General features: G+C 31.9%; 1 protein-coding gene and 1 long non-coding RNA gene across 2 annotated transcripts in view; both read left to right on the forward strand.

Moving 5' to 3' along the window:
* Nucleotides 1-16,714, forward strand: part of LOC139499242 (angiopoietin-4-like) — a 29,374-nt gene continuing 12,660 nt past the window's right edge. The window contains exons 1-2 of the mRNA XM_071287916.1: nt 1-394; nt 1,426-1,494. Coding sequence (XP_071144017.1) covers nt 1-394; nt 1,426-1,494 — 463 coding nt within the window. The remainder of the gene's footprint in view (nt 395-1,425; nt 1,495-16,714) is intronic.
* LOC139498164 (uncharacterized) lies at nt 8,525-16,263 on the forward strand. The gene is made up of 4 exons (XR_011657833.1): nt 8,525-8,813; nt 11,090-11,273; nt 12,744-12,843; nt 16,126-16,263. It is a non-coding gene; the product is annotated as an uncharacterized lncRNA (long non-coding RNA).

Genomic DNA, 16,714 nt, shown 5'->3' on the forward strand with positions numbered 1-16,714 from the left:
ATGCAGTGCTATTGTAAAACGAATTTATTGGTCATATTTGTTGCTTGCTGTTTGGTCTGGTCTGGTGATATATATGTAACAGCATCAGTATCAGACACTACATATTTAGGGAATGAAGATCCCTTGTCAATATCGCTGATAAACGACAAAGGAGCACCACTAGTTGCCATGCTTGATACGAATACCATCAACAGGAAAATTAAAGTTTACATCAGAACTCTTATGAGGGAAACGATTCAAAATGCTGTGCAAGAACAAATTCAGGATATTTTTAAAACATCATTTGACGAAAACTCGACCATAAACTTTATCAGAAATATGACCATGCAGGGAATAAATGACATTTTGAAGGAGCAAGGACAAGTAAAACTGTTCGATTCTATTAGGAATGAAGGTACCTAAAATATTATTATATTTATCGGAAACTAAATGGCAGTCATACCACATCTCTTTATTTTTATATCTACAATCTACTTCAAGAATGATAAACATAATGACTGTGTTATTTAAAACTTCATTGATATGATTACTTCATCTACATTTTTACTTGAAAATAATCGATACAAAGATGACTTTTATGTCCTAGTAGTACTTATCCGTTATAAGATGGTGACGTGTCCTTGTCACCATTGTGTGAATTTTAACTTACAGACATCTCATACGTTTAAGTATTTTACATTCTTATCTTTTATCGGCATATTCTATATATACAAAGTTTTGATGTAGATCAGTTTCAGATTAGTTTTATCTGTTAACTATTCTCTCATCGAACTGAGACTTGTTTTAATCTGAGTTCTATTGTGCGTACTACTGTGCGTTTGTTTATTTAATCTTATTTAGACGAATTGGGGATGTATCATAGCTCACAAAACTAGATTAACCTCGGCACTTATTTCGCCTTTCTCACGCCTTAAAAAAACTCTACGGTTTATATGTCCTGTATATTTTCAAAACTTTGGTCCATTCATTTGTTTCGGTGTGTAGAGTGGCTTCTATTTAGCCGAACTTGTATACATTATTGATTCGGGGTTATCATTAGCTCGTGTCCGTGTGCCGGAAGTTTGTGTTGGTTAAAGACCCACAAATGGTAAGGAGCATACTTCTTAGTTTCAGTAGAATCGTTTAACTCTCTCGGATGAATGAAATGCAAGCAATTACTGTAATGCAAGTCATTCAGGTAACAGAGTATATTCACTATATCAAAAAGTCAAATTAAAGAACTAAGCATGTGGTGTCTTCTTCTAGAAGATGAGAATTATTTTTTAGAATTTCTTCGGTATATGCAAAAAGGGATATCACATTTTTTATCTACATTAATGTTCAAATAATGTTTCATTTAGCATCATCATCAAAAAACGACAATAACTGATAATTCATAACCAAAACATACAAACAGGAACTTGTTTTTTTCATTTTCTTTTGTAGAAATAAATGAGGCGCTAAAATCATCTGATAAGGATTCAATGGTGGAGGATATTATGTATGAATTACAAGGTCAGTTGCTAATCTTGTTTTTTAAAATTACTAATTCAAACGTATTTACAGGTTTTGAATGTATGCTACTCTTTTTGTGCTGCATTTGAACGACTAACTCACAGGGAATTAATAAACAATTATGCAATGCACAAAAAAAAAAAAATATAATAATCAGCATTTCGTGCCAGAACCTTCGAAAACATCTGTTGTTTGTATTTTGACCATTTAAACATACCTATTCAGTAATAGTTATACACCGAGGGAAAGGTGTATCTGGATAAGAAACCCCGTCGGCTGGAGGCCGGAGGGGCTTCTTATCCAGACACGCCTTATCCCGAGCTTACTAACTTACACCCCTTTCTAATCTCTATATTGTTAACCTTGATTATTAAATGAAAAAAAAAAACAATAGTATGTATTGTATTGACAATATCAAACCATGATTTATATATTTTTTTTTACATGAAACCCCACTAGTAACTTTTTTTGTTATTATCTTCGTTCAAAATTTGACAGGTGAGTATATTTTACCAATGTCAAGGTTTTTTTTGCATGTTCCGATTTAACCATGAGTTAATATGGATCAGCAGGTCAAGGTTGGCCGTATCGTGTATTCATATTACAAACAAAAAATACGTCATGCTCCCTGTATGCACGGGTCAATATGGAAGGGTATGAGACGGACGACATTTTTTGGCAAGCGTTAGATTTGGTAGAAGAGACCATAGATAAAGGCAATATTATGATCCAAAAAACTTGCCTGTATCAGTTTAATAAAGGTAATTATAACTATATTTTCTATCTTACGGTTTTATAGAAAAAAGCCCCCTTTTTCTCGAGAATAAATAAACATTCATATTCGGACCTACAAAAGGATAAGTGTGTCTGCAATAGAAACCCGACTACCAGAAATGCTCAGCATACAAATATACGGATTTAATACTTTGTAACTATCTCTTTTGAGGGCAGGAGATGATCCAGCTGGGGTCCCAATTCAACAGAAAGGGGTGGGGTTCCAATCAGTTAAATACATTGATCTTATAAATTAGGTCCAAACCGTGGAACCCCTACCCCGGATCGGCCACTGGATAACGAGGGGTGGGGTGGTCCGAGAGTTGTGATCCCTCATTTAAAAAAAAATCAATGCTTTAGAATAGAGACATATGACTTGGATAAAAAATAATTCTTTCAGCAAAGGAGTAATTAAAGGATTATTTTTGTATTCAAAGTAGATGCTTAATTTTTTTTTTGCTATTGGAATTTCCTAAAGTGTTTTTTTTTAATATCTTGAAACAATTTGTAGTGAACTCTATTATTAGTAATTTCTTATGTTCAGATATTAAAGAATAATCAATTTCTATTGTTACGAATAACAATGGACTTTGTTTGCTGGATGTAGAAGCAGGGGTTTCCAGAAACCCCGCTTGTCACAGCCTGTGGTAACAATCCCTTGCGATTCGTAACAATATATCTATTCAATTTACATGTGTTTCAAAATTAGAAGCTATGAAGTCGAACAATAGAACTGGGGTGTAATTCGAATAGATAGATAAGCATGCGCACTAGTATGATAGCGCATTTTTGTTTCAGATTTGTTTTAATTCATGTCATAGATTCAATGAAAAAAAATGTAAATCAGATTTAAACCATGTGATTTAGTCTTTTCCATCAGTTAATGAATTGGCTTGCGCTACCTACGTTTCTGTTTTGAAACTAAACATAAAAATTGACGTAAAATCCATCTAGATGACTTTCAAATGAAACGTCGCATAACTACTTATTACAATGAAGTTGATTATAGACTTGCAATTGACCTCATTTGACATATAACTTAATCCTAAGCAATGAGTCTATGATGGTAAGATGGCATCTGCGTCGATGAATTCTATCGATGTTCATGTATTGGTGTATTTCAAAATTTCTGGATCAAGTATATTAGTTGTTATTGGCTTTGAAGTAGTTTGCAGTAACTGAGAGTACTTATCAGACCTGTATGTTGTCTCCTTTTTCTTTTCATTTTATTATTATTTTGTAACGATCTGATGAGTAAAGTTACTAACAGATGATTTTTTTGAGTTTGTTCTTATGTCGAACTGTTATACCACTGATAGGGAGAGAGTTTGTGTTTAGCCTTGTGCAGGATCAAGCCATTTTTTCTCAAGGTTGAATTGTTTAACACTTTCCATGACGTTTTTAAAACATGCTATACTAATATGTTTGACAACTGTATATCAGTGATTTGCAATACTTGATCTTACAATGAAACGTTATGACAGAAAGCGCTCATGCATGTTACTATTATTTAATTTTTTAACGCGTCTTCTGATTGGCTGACGTTATTTTGTTATGAGCCCATAGATATAATTTAGTCATGTGACCGTGACGTCATCAACGTTTTTTCATGGTTTTCTACGGTTTAAAATGGAATTTAGAACAAAATTATAAGAAATGACTGTTATATTTTTTCTATCTATTCGAAATAACATAAAAAATGTGGTGCACACTGTTAAATAACACGCTACGCGCGTTATTCAGTGTGCACAAAATTTTTAATGTTATTTCTTCATAGATATAAAAAATATTACAGTCATTCCTTGAAGGGTTAACCATCATGTAAAGTAAACCCGTATAATATTGATCATTTGTACTGATGTTAAAGGGCTTTGACTTGTTACTTTTTACTATGATAGTTATGATAATTATGTAACACCTCGTACTCATGGACAATTTAATAGAAAGCACTAATACTCATTTGATTTTATGCCATTAGATTTGGACGTACATATTGTGATGCATTTTAGTTTTTTTGCAAGAATTATAAGACTTTGACATTTTGTTTGAGTATTGTCACAATTGTCTGTTTTTTTTATTGCCTTATATGCAATTGTGCAAAAAACCATCAACATTCGTTTTGATGTTTGTGAATTCTGAAAATAAACCAACAAAAACATCTGAAAATTAGTACTTTTTATAAGAAAATAACTCTTAAAGACAAAGCCGCTGACAAAAAGAAATAAAGACCAACATTACTATGCTATCTATCCCATCAATACTTTGATAGATCATATCTACACACCATTTTACATATATAAACAAAGAACACAATCTGAAAACAGGTTCAATATCTTCTAAAATGAATTTGAAAATGTGTTACATTTCGGTGTTATGTCTCTGTTGTGTCGTAGTTCTCTTATGTTTAATACGTTTCCCTCAGTTTCAGTTTGTAACCCGGATTTTTTTTCTCTCTATCGATTTTTGAATTTTGAACAGAGGTATACTACTGTTGCCTTTATTGAATTAAGAAATAATTCATGGGGCTTGCATATATCACTCAGGGTAAAATATTTGTCATAAAGGGCCAACCCGTGGTAAAATCACGATATATTCAAGCCCCATGAATTATTTCGATTCTAATAGGACAAATACGGCAATTGTTTTGGATCGAAGCGCTCTAGGTAAAGGCATTATTTGCCGTTCCCATAAATAAAGCAAACTGAATTAGTGACATGCTTAAACTAGTTACAATAACATAGTTCATAGGTTTGGAATGATTTAAATAATTACTTTACTTATATGTCTTATATGTATACAAGAATGGCTTATATAACACATTCTAATATGACGTGCTTCTTTCGCTTTGTAAACAACACCGTGATAAAATTCTCGATATATCTATACTTAGCGCAGACTCCAAGATGTACACATATGGCTGTTTAAATATGCCTCTCACGTAAATCCACATGTATCGTAACCTATGTGCACAGGGTTGTGGATTTCGCTGTGTTAACAATTACAATTGAATAAAACCCTACAGAACATTTATTCTGATTCTGACGCATAACAAAAAGAATTTACACATTAGAGAACGGAACAATGGACAAAAACAAAATAAATTAAAATTCCGCAACATTCCAGTAATGATTTGGCGCATTAACTTCATTTCAAAACATGACGTCATACGAATGAAAACGTCAAAGCTGAAGGTTTTTCTATTGCGTTTACCTGCTAATCTCGGATACAATTGCATTAAAATAAAGTATTGAGATAGGTATTGCTTGTTTTCTGTTCTATTGCATTATTGGCACATTTACTGATTTCAGCAAGTCAACAAGGCGGCTCCTTGGTTACAACATGTCAACAGTGAATTTGACGGTAGCTTACGATAAAAAATGTTAATTTAGAATTGCAAATGTTGGGTTTACTGAGAAGTAAAAAAAGTAATCACATTTTTTTTCTAGCGATTAGTTAAGAAATCATTCATGCAGGTTTATTAGATTTGTTTTACATTTATCGAACAGTTGGTAAAATAGAACAGCCACACACACGGTATACCCACCATCGCTTCAGTTTTTTAATGATATATTTGTCCTATTATAATCGAAATAATTCATGGAAGCCAGGATAAAATTCGAATATCACGGCCCAGGCCATGTGTAAATTGACAACAAATCTATGGCTTCCATGAATTATTTCTTAGTTTTAGCATCGTTTGTTTACGTTTCCTGTTGTGATGATCTTTGGTTTACCTAGCTTGTATTTTCCCGTAAAATGCTTATATTCCGACGTCATCTTAAGTTTGTTATGATGTCAGGTAGCACATTCACAACAAAAAAAGCATACGACGTACGAGTACGATGGCAACAGTACACACAATGTATTCATATTTTACCACGGATGTGTACTATAAGCGTATAAAGGACATCATGTTAGAATTATACCTTGACGTCTTTGAAGTAAACAGTTATGGTATATGTAAGCAGTTATATATAGACAGCCGTAGATACTTCACCAATGAATTGTTCATACCGTATAATCGGTTGTAAAAACACCGAAGTGTGATAACATTTAAAATAACGACTAAATTATAACACAAATATTGATAACAATCACGAAACTAAAGTTTCCTGACTTAGGACACGCATATTAAGATAGTGGCAAGGTAATCACTCAATCCTCCATTTAACTCCGACTCGTGATTTAACGGTTTAAAATTACGGTATTCACAAAGAATATCATTGTAAAAATTATGATGCGATATCCTATTTACATGAGATAAGTCAATCTTCCAAACTTAATCATTTTATCCGTGAAAGAATTAGGTAAACCTTTTTTTTTACAAATTTGTAGTTACGAAAACCTCGACCTTACTTTTTATCAGTTGTACAAAAATTAAAGTTTATTAAACATGTTAAAATCTGCAATGCGATTACGGACACTGGTCTAGCATGTATAGCTAACATTGTTTTTCATAAAATATGTGTAAAGTTGTGTTACATAACGTATATTTAGCATTTATATGATAACAGTTATCAAAGGTACCAGGATTATAATTTAGTACGCCAGACACGCGTTTCGTCTACACAAGACTCATCAGTGACGCTCGATCATATCAAAATATCTATTAAGCCAAACAAGTAAAAAGTTGATAACTGATAAATTTTTAAAATGAATACAACAAAAATAAGTATATCTGTTCTTTAAACAGACAATTTGATTACGCTTATTTTACAATTTTGAATCATAATACACAATTTGAGGTGCAGAAGAAATGAAAACTTTTTTCGATAAAGTATCCTACACAGGAAAAATTGCAACGCATGTTTACCAGGTGTTTTTGAAAACGTATGGTAAACATGCGTTTCACCATATGTTTACCATGTGTTTTGAGTAACAGGTGGTAAACATGTGTTTGAAACCATGCGTTTTCCATATGTTTGAAAAACATGTGGTAAACATGCGTTGATGAACGCATGTGAAACACATGTTTACAAAACACATCAGAAACATACGTTTGACCATATGTTTACCATATGTTTTAAGAAACACCTGGTAAACATGTGTTTGAAAACATGTGGTTTACATATGTTTGACAAAACACCTGGTAAACGCATGTTTTGAGTAACACCTGGTAAACATATGTTTGAAAACAGGTTGTTAACGTATGTTTTGAGTGATACCCTATCAACATATTGATGTTCAAAAAGATATGTTTTCATATTTTACATTACTTTATATTACTTATATTAAGAGGGAAAGCATCAAACTTCAAAAAGAAGGGGGTATGATTATTTTTCTGAATCAGAAGTTTTTTTTGCACAAAATGTGAACAAATTTATTTAGTTTTTCGACGCTATCAATCAAATTATTTTGTCAAAATTTAACACTACTTATAAGGTACGTGGGAAATCTGCATTCAGAATAATATTTTTGTCATCTGCTTCACAGACCAGAATATATTTTTTTCATCAAATTGAGGGTCAGATTTTTTATGAAAAAACATACCCCCCTTTTGAAGTTATATGGTCTTCCCTTAGTCAGTGTCAGATTGTTTGAGGTAGTTATACTGTCTTGTTCAATGAAGCTCATTAGAATTAGTGGAAATTAAGAAGCATTTTATCATGTTAAAATCATGACAAACAATAGTCACTAAATTGTGTCCCTCTAATTGTAATTCTTGGGAATCAACTTCCTTCTCAATTTCTCTTTTCTATACAACTCGCCCAACTCAAACCACAAACACTCTCACTAATTATTACAACTTTATCAAACTACTACCACTTAAAAAAAAAAAGAAATGTAACAAACTAATTGAATAAAAATAAATGTGAGATTCTGGATGGGGGTCCTTTATATCTTTATTACTTTTTTTCAGACCATTAACATTTTCTCTGTTTCTTCATTGATAATTTGTCCTTTACTTTCAATAACTTCTCAAAATTCATTCAGTCTTTACAATTTAGAAGTTGAACCCCATGATTCTCAATTGTTTTTTATTCTATTTTTGCTTTTTTACTCTCCTCTTTCCTTTCTTTATTTTTTCTCTCTTTATTCTGCACTTTAATTCGTCCATCATTCTTTATTCTTTCCTCCCGAAACGGTTTTTAGACCCTCATATACGTAAATGTACGAGATTACGCAAACCCGGAATTCTCACCGTTACCATTTTGTATACTATGACGCAATACATGGACGCTCACGAGCTGGCGATGGAGTAGTCCAAATAATTATGACGTCTTGAAAGGCTATTATAATTTTTTTCTTTGACGCCTTACTTCGGCGTCAAAGAAAAAAAATATAATAGCCTTTCAAGACGTCATAATTATTTGGACTAGCGATGGAGGTTCAATTTTTAAAACTATTAACTGCAAGAATGGAAACAGTCAGAGAAATATAGTATAAACAACTCTGTTCAAACTGATGGTCAAACCGATGAACAAATAAATGGAAATAGATAACTTGCAGATTAACTGGAAGAAACCGGGGAACGATTGAAATGAAAGTCAACGCAACGAAAGTGTTTTTGTTTTGATGAGTTACTTGGAAAGCACCAAGGAAAGGTAAAAATAAATTTATCATTCACATTTTTAAATGGATAAGCAGAAAGATGTAAGCATTAAATTATCTCCGTGTCGGCCATATACCGCCAAACCATGAACATCGTCCATTAGTCCGAGATTACTCTGACGTCCAACGGCTGTTTGGCCAGACAAGATGGGGCTGTGGGACGTCCCACGACCCCAGCTTGTCTGGCAAAACAGCCGTTGGACGGCCCCAGCTTGTCTGGCAAAACAGCCGTTGGACGTCAGAGTAATCTCGGACTCATCGTCCATACTCTGTAAAGACATCTTCCATACTTTATGTACTTCAAGTTTTAGTTTCATTGAGCATGTTCAGTTTATATCATAAAATATAATAATACAACACTATCCGACATATGAACATTGGTATGTTTGTATCTGGGAAAAGGGTGTTAAAATTACTAACTAAATTTTTATAGTACAAATGTGTCAAAAAATAGGGTCGCTGTTTCATGCCCTGCTGGTTAGAACAGGGTCCCTTTTCATGTCCTGCTTGTAAGAACAGGGTCGCTTTTTCAAGACCTTCTGGTGAGAACAGGGTCTTTTTTAAACAAAGTATTTGTCTTCTAGGGGGAAGGAGGGTTGGAGTGGTCCTGATTTCGAAATCCCGAGCATAAAAACATGAAATCCAAAGGGGTGTGTCTTTTCAACACCAAAAACACCACCAAACACCCTGAAAACCATTGACCACTAAGAAAAACTGTGATATATATACAATAAAATGATAAAACAAATTAAATTACTTATAATTTAATCAACTTTTAGATTTTTATGTTAAAATCAATAGTTAATATTAAACAGATACATGTATATCATGTTAAGGAGGGGTATTTGTGAAAAATACCAGTCGAGAGAATGTTTAATTTCATGAGCCATAAGGCGAGGGAAATTCATTCTCAAGACTGGTATTTTTTTGCAAATACCTCTCGTTTTATTCAATAATGATAAAGTTTTTGAAAGTCGCCAGAACCTGGTATACATGTAGCATTTTACTCAGAAGGAAATGGTTTTTTATATAATTTATTATGCTGTATTTTAATGATATTCATAAGCAAATATATATTATATATAATATGTACAATATCTTATTGTTTTTTAGTAGTATTGATTATACAGTCTCTTTGTTTAGGGGCCAGCTGAAGGACACCTCCTGGTGCGGGAATTTCTCGTTACATTGAAGACCTGTTGGTGACCTTCTGCTGTTGTTTTTTCTATGGTCGACTCGGGTTGTTGTCTCTTTGATACATTCCCCATTTCCATTCTCAATTTTATCTCATAAATCTTTTAAGATTGGCACATACAATGTGAATTTAAAGTTTGTTCTTATACATGTATGTTTTATGTACCTGTATGAATATTTTATTGTGTAATGAATGTAATTGTACAAAATGTATGTGGTGAGACTTAAATAAAATATTGAATCTTGAATATTGAAAGCAAGACACAAAAGAATTTTTACGGTGTAAGAAATAAATATATACAAGTCACTTTATAAAGGGGGGATGCTATGTTATTATGTTATTATACTATTTTTTTCATGTCATTTTCATTTTGGAAAGGCAGATCATTAATCGTGTGGCTGTAATTCTAAAAAAAATTGGGCATTAGATTGTTTGATAGACATGAAATCATTTAATGTATAGATATTCCCAATTCCATTCTCAATTTTATTATCTATAGGTGTAATAAAGTCAGAACTGACACGAATACAGCACAAAATCGTGATACATATATACTTGCTGTCTGGTGTGAGCCAAGGCTCTATGTTGAAGGCCGCACCTTGACCTATAATGGTTTACTTTTATAAATTGTTACTTGGATGGAGAGTTGTCTCATTGGCACTTATACTACATCTTCCTATACATATGTACATATAACACAAAAAACTAATATCCATAGGTCAATGTATGATTTTCATTGACCAAATTTAACATCTTTGTATAACTTCAAATTTCAAATTCCTTAATTAATATCATGTTTTTTGCCCAAAGATTGGCATTAATTTATTTATTAATCATAACAAAATCAGAGATGCAATATAACCACTTTCTTTCATAAAACTATCGTATTGATCATAGTGATTTGATATGATGCGTAAGAACATTAAAATAATGAAATGCTTTTTGTAAAGTCATATTTTTTTAGGGCAAATCTGTTGGTCTTATTTTGAAATGTCAAAGTAAGGCAATTTTGCAAGTTACATGTATCATAACTTCCTTTTATCATGTTTATGCAATTAAACATTTTTCTTTTAGCTTTTTTAATGAAAGTACATGTACTAAAAGAAGTAGGAGAAGATAATCAACAAAACAGAAGTCACTAGAGGCAATGTTTTCTATATTTATATATAGACTAGTAGTGGATTTGAAAAGTGCTGTATTGATTCATGTGCAAATAAGGAGCAGCGGCCAATGAAACATTGCAATTGTGTGATGAGAGGTATGTCATGAAAGTTATGCCTTTGTTTAAATATTTTTTTTGTTTTCAGACTTACATGTACAATGTACAAGTAAATGTTGAGGTCATAGAGGTGACAATTTTTATTCTTTGGTTACTTTGAAAATTTTAGTTTGAAAATTAACTATTTTAGCAGTGACAAACTATTAATTTAAATTGGTCAATTTTATTTAAAATTGCATTGGAAGCTCTCTTAACTCTACTTTACTGGTTCTTTTTAGCTAAACTAGCCAGAAGGGCCAAATTGCCTTTTCTTTCTACTTGGTGTCTTTTTATTATTTTCTACGAAAATCTTCTCTGAAACTACTACAATGTACATGATGTAATAAGCCATATTCAACTAAACTTGGTCACAATCATCATTAGGGTATCTTTCATTCTTTGCTTTCCTCCATAATGACACCTTTTGACGCAACTACCCTTTACTCCATAATGACGCCTACGAAAAAACTTTATCAGACTTTAAAAAAATTGCATTTTATATAAAAAGGATATTCATGATAATGTCTTACTGGAATTTTATTGATGAAATATTTCTTTTGGCAATGCATTAATACATGTAATACTTTAAACCTGATAATTTTTTTTAATGAAAAAATCCTATGCAATCAAGTACTATGTAAAAAAAAAAATCCATGGAGGAAAGGGTGAAAAAAAAATTGTCGGATGACATGCATAAAAATAGAACATTAGTGTGAAATGCAAGATTTGTCAACTATTTTAAAAACCTTTATAACAAAGAAAATCTGATAGAGGCAGAACTGTCAGACAACTTCTAATAGGATTTGTAGCACTTAAATGACAATTTTGACCTTTGTTTTGGTTTTTGTCTATTACACATGCATGTATCTGTATTTAAAAAACTTTAAAACAGTATAGATTGAGAGAAATTTTAAATTGAATAATAAAATTGAGTTCGGAAATAGGTAATGTGTCAAAGAGGCAACAACTCAAACGTGTTAATGTTAAGTTTATGTGACAGCTTTTAATAAAGTTTTATACTTAGGACTATCAACATAATATCAATCATGTCAATGATTAGTAAAGAATGCGAGACATTTCAGCGTGTGCACTCTTGTTGACATAGGAGAAATTTTTTAAGATTTGTTAAAATTCATGATTATAATTACATGTAGGTCAGTTTAAAAGAAACCAAGAAATAACTTACCATAAACTTGTCAATAATACTTATTATTGGTTGAAGTAAGATATGTACTTCTCATTTCCATGGAGATTATATATTAACCAAGAGAAGCACATAAACTTTGGCCTTGTCCACAGTCAATATATTTCTCTTGATATAACTTTTTGTGTAGTTTTAAAAGTTGACTATGAAATAATCACTTAAAATGACGGGTGATTTTTTACTAATCATAGGGACATAAGATGGGTACATAATCCTTAAATCAGTCAATTATAATAAAATCAATGTTTTTATTGTTTTAATTTCAGAGGTCATTTCTCCACAAAAACATACATAATAGTGATAAAGAAAAGGGGAAAATATTACAGAGACAGTACATGGACACCAGCATGAGCAAGTAAAGATGAGGTATTATGATATAAAGAATATATATATTTCTAAATGTTTTATTAAGTTGTGACCTCAACCAATCAAATTATATCACCACTAAATGGTCCAAGGACACAGTTATCGTCCTTTGGTTTTCGTTGTTTAGGAATATACATGTAGTCCCTAGTGTAAACAGTGTATAACTTGCATGTTTTATTTGATACACTTTCCCAATTTATTTCTTGATATTAAATGCATGCATATTAAGTAGGGGGACGTAATATCATGTTAAAAAAATTTGGGTGCTGAATCTTTGGTGATTTGTTCCAGTTCAAAAAGGTCAAAATTTATCACGTCTGAAGCTGTCAATCTGAATTTTACACTACTCAACACAGAATTGTCAATATTTTGAGTTTGAGCTGGTAGAAGTTTCTATAATTTTGATATTATTTGTCTCACTGGTAGTACACTACACTGTAAAAATCTTTTTGAGAAATAACAGGTGCAATTTTTTTAATTTTAATTTATTGTCTAAAAGAAATGCACTACGAAATAACTGTGTTCTTTGGCCAAATGAAGTGGGTGGTAAACAGGATTTTCCTTGACCAAATTGACATGTAAACATTAAAAAATAACATAGAAAATATGATAAACAAATCCATCAATTCAACATTACCAACATAGAAATTCAGTAAAGCTATCAATAAGAAAGTGTCACAATGCCAGCATCGCACTTCAGCTTAATCAAAATAAACAAATATATACTAGTTCAGTGATAATGAACACCATACTGATTATACCCCACGCAACGAAGTTGCGGAGGGTATAATGTTTTTGACCCGTCCGTCCGTCCGTCTGTCAGTCCTGTTTCTTGTCATCGCAACTACTCTCAAACCACACAACAGAATTTCATGAAACTTTGTAGATAATAAGGACATACTATGTAGATGTGCATATCAATAGGAAATTACGGTTCAATTATTTTTCTAAGAGTTATGCCCCTTTGAACTTATTTGCTTCAATGTACTTCTGCAACAGTTTTTCATCTCAACTCCTCTGAAAACACACAACAGAATTTCATGAAATTTTGTAGATAATAAGGACATACTATGTATATTGACAGGAAATTATTATTCAATATTTTTTCTTATATATTTTTTTCTTTCTTATACTTATTTAATTTCTCCAATGACAATGTGGGGACGTGGGGTATGTGAGCGTGCTCACTAAGGTTCTTTAATTTCCAAATTGTACACAAGAAACTAAAATTAAAATAATACAAGACTAACAAAGGCCAGAAGCTCCTGACTTGGGACAAGCGCAAAAATGTGGCGGGGTTAAACATGTTTGTGAGATCTCAACCCTCCCCCTATATATACCTCTAGCCAATGTAGAAAAGTAAACGCATAACAATCAAACATTAAAATTCAGTTCTAGAGAAGTCCGAGTCTAATGTCATAAGATGTAACCAAAGAAAATAAACAAAATGACAATAATACATAAATAACAACAGACTACTAGCAGTTAACTGACATGCCAGCTCCAGACTTCAATTAAAATGACTGAAAGATTATGATTTCATCATATGAACATCAGTCACAATCCTTCCCGTTAGAGGTTTAGTATCATACCATCATAACATATATGAGAAGAACATAACCTGTGTCATGCCAACAACTGGTTTTTGAATAAATGTGTTTAGTTCAGATGCAAAGACCCTATAAGTGAATCAATATTAACGCCAAAATATGCAATCTTTAATGACCTGACCACAGTATCGTAACTATAGCCCTTCTTAATAAGTCTATTCAAAGGTGTTGTTAGTTTTTGAGGTGATTACTTTTGAATTTCTTTGTCCTCAACAACAAAAAAATAATAAAATTTAAAACATAATTATTTTGTAATTTGGATTATCATGATTATGAGGGGGTTTATATTAGTTAGACAAAACACATAAACATGTGTACCTATATGCTTTAAAAATGACATGTATAGTATATCAAACAATTAAAACTAAAGAAAGGTGACAGTTGAGGATGCAAACAAAATTGTTTCCTTTATTAGTTATAATGAGTTATTTCAGAAGGAAAAGGATATCTGTTTAAATATGTATTCTGATATTATGTGATTTTCAATGGTTTTTAGTTCCCTTCCTATGGTCTGTCCATCCAGTTTTCCACACTTTTTTTATACCCCATTTATCTGCATTTTGTTTTTCGGTTTGTTCGTCGGTTTCTCAGTTTGTCTTTCTTCAGGTTAAAATTTTTGGTCCAGGTAGTTTTTGATGAAGTTGAAGACCAATGATATTATCTGTCTAAATTTAATGCCAAATAAGAGTTTTGTTCCCAATTTCATGGTCCACTGAACATAGAAAATGATAGTGCGAGGGGCATCCATGAACTAGTTTATGGACACATTCTTGTTTCTTCATCCTTGAAGATATTGATATGATATTGTTTAATCATGACATGTTATAGATCCAGTTTAAATTTTGTTATGGTCTGATGATTTTGGGCATTAATAATAGTCCTTGGTCTTACAAAATTCACTTAAATAATTAATTTTCTACACTTTTTTATGCCCCACCTACGATATTATGCTCCACCTACGATAGTAGAGGGACATTATGTTTTCTGGCCTGTGCGTCCTTTCGTCCGTCTGTCCCGCTTGAGGTTAAAGTTTTTGGTCAAGGTAGTTTTTGATTAAGCTAAGTCCAATCAACTTGAAACTTAGTACACATGTTCATTATGATATGATCTTTATTATTTTAAAGTCAAATTAGACTTTTGACCCCAATTTCACGGTCCACTGAACATAGAAAATGAAAGTGTCAGTTTCAGGTTAAAGTTTTTGGTTAAGGTAGTTTTTAATGAAGTTGAAGTCCAATCAACATGAAACTTAGTACACATGTTCCCATATGGTATGATCTTTCTAATTTTAATGCCAAATTAGATTTTTTTTTCAATTTCACGGTCCATTAAACATGGGAAATGATAGTGCGAGTGCGTCATCCGTGTACTTTGGACACATTCTTGTTTAATCATGCTTGAAGATATTGATTTGATATTTGTTATATAGTTTACACCATGACAAGTTATAGATAAAGTTAGAAATTTGTTCCAATACAATGAAATTTAACTGGTAGGGGACTATATTGCAATGCAACACTGACAGAATGCTTGTAAATATACAGATGTACATGTATCACTGTAAGTAATAATAATATTAACCTTAATTTGATTATTTTGCTTGTTTTAAAATCAAGGTAAATTGATAGTTAGTTGTTTGTTATAATAAAGTTTGCATCTTGCTTTATTTCAGAATCTGCCATGGAAAGAAACTGTTTAAAGAAGAAAAAAAAAGATGAAGAAATAGACTTTAACTTGTGTTACATTTTATTATACTATTAACAAATTTTAAAAATATATTTTGTAACCAAAGATGAGAATTTATTATCAATCATGCCATTTGAAGGAAACATGCATGTATAGAAATTGATTTAATCTTAAGCTGATGAGATGGTTAAGGGGTTCTCATCTTAATGATACAATTTGTAATCGCTCTTAAAAATTCTAAAAAAAAACCATGTCAAAGTGCAAACTGTATAGCTGTAGATTCTTTATTGATTGAAACATCTGTATTCAGACGAAATGCCCATATGATGCAATATATAATTGATACCATGAAAGTTTTATTTCAAAAGCATAATTCACATCATGATAAAAATGAGAATGAAATTGGGGAATGTGTCAAAGTGACAACCATCCGACCATAGAAAAAACAACAGCAGAATGTCACCAACAGGTCTTCAATGTAGCGAAAAATTCCCACACCTGGAGGCGTCCTTCAGCGGGCCCCAAAACAATACTAGTTCAGTGATAATCATGACATGTTTTGTTCATATATCCTA

The sequence above is a fragment of the Mytilus edulis genome, chromosome 12, assembly GCF_963676685.1.
Source record: "Mytilus edulis chromosome 12, xbMytEdul2.2, whole genome shotgun sequence".
Classification (NCBI taxonomy): domain Eukaryota; kingdom Metazoa; phylum Mollusca; class Bivalvia; order Mytilida; family Mytilidae; genus Mytilus; species Mytilus edulis.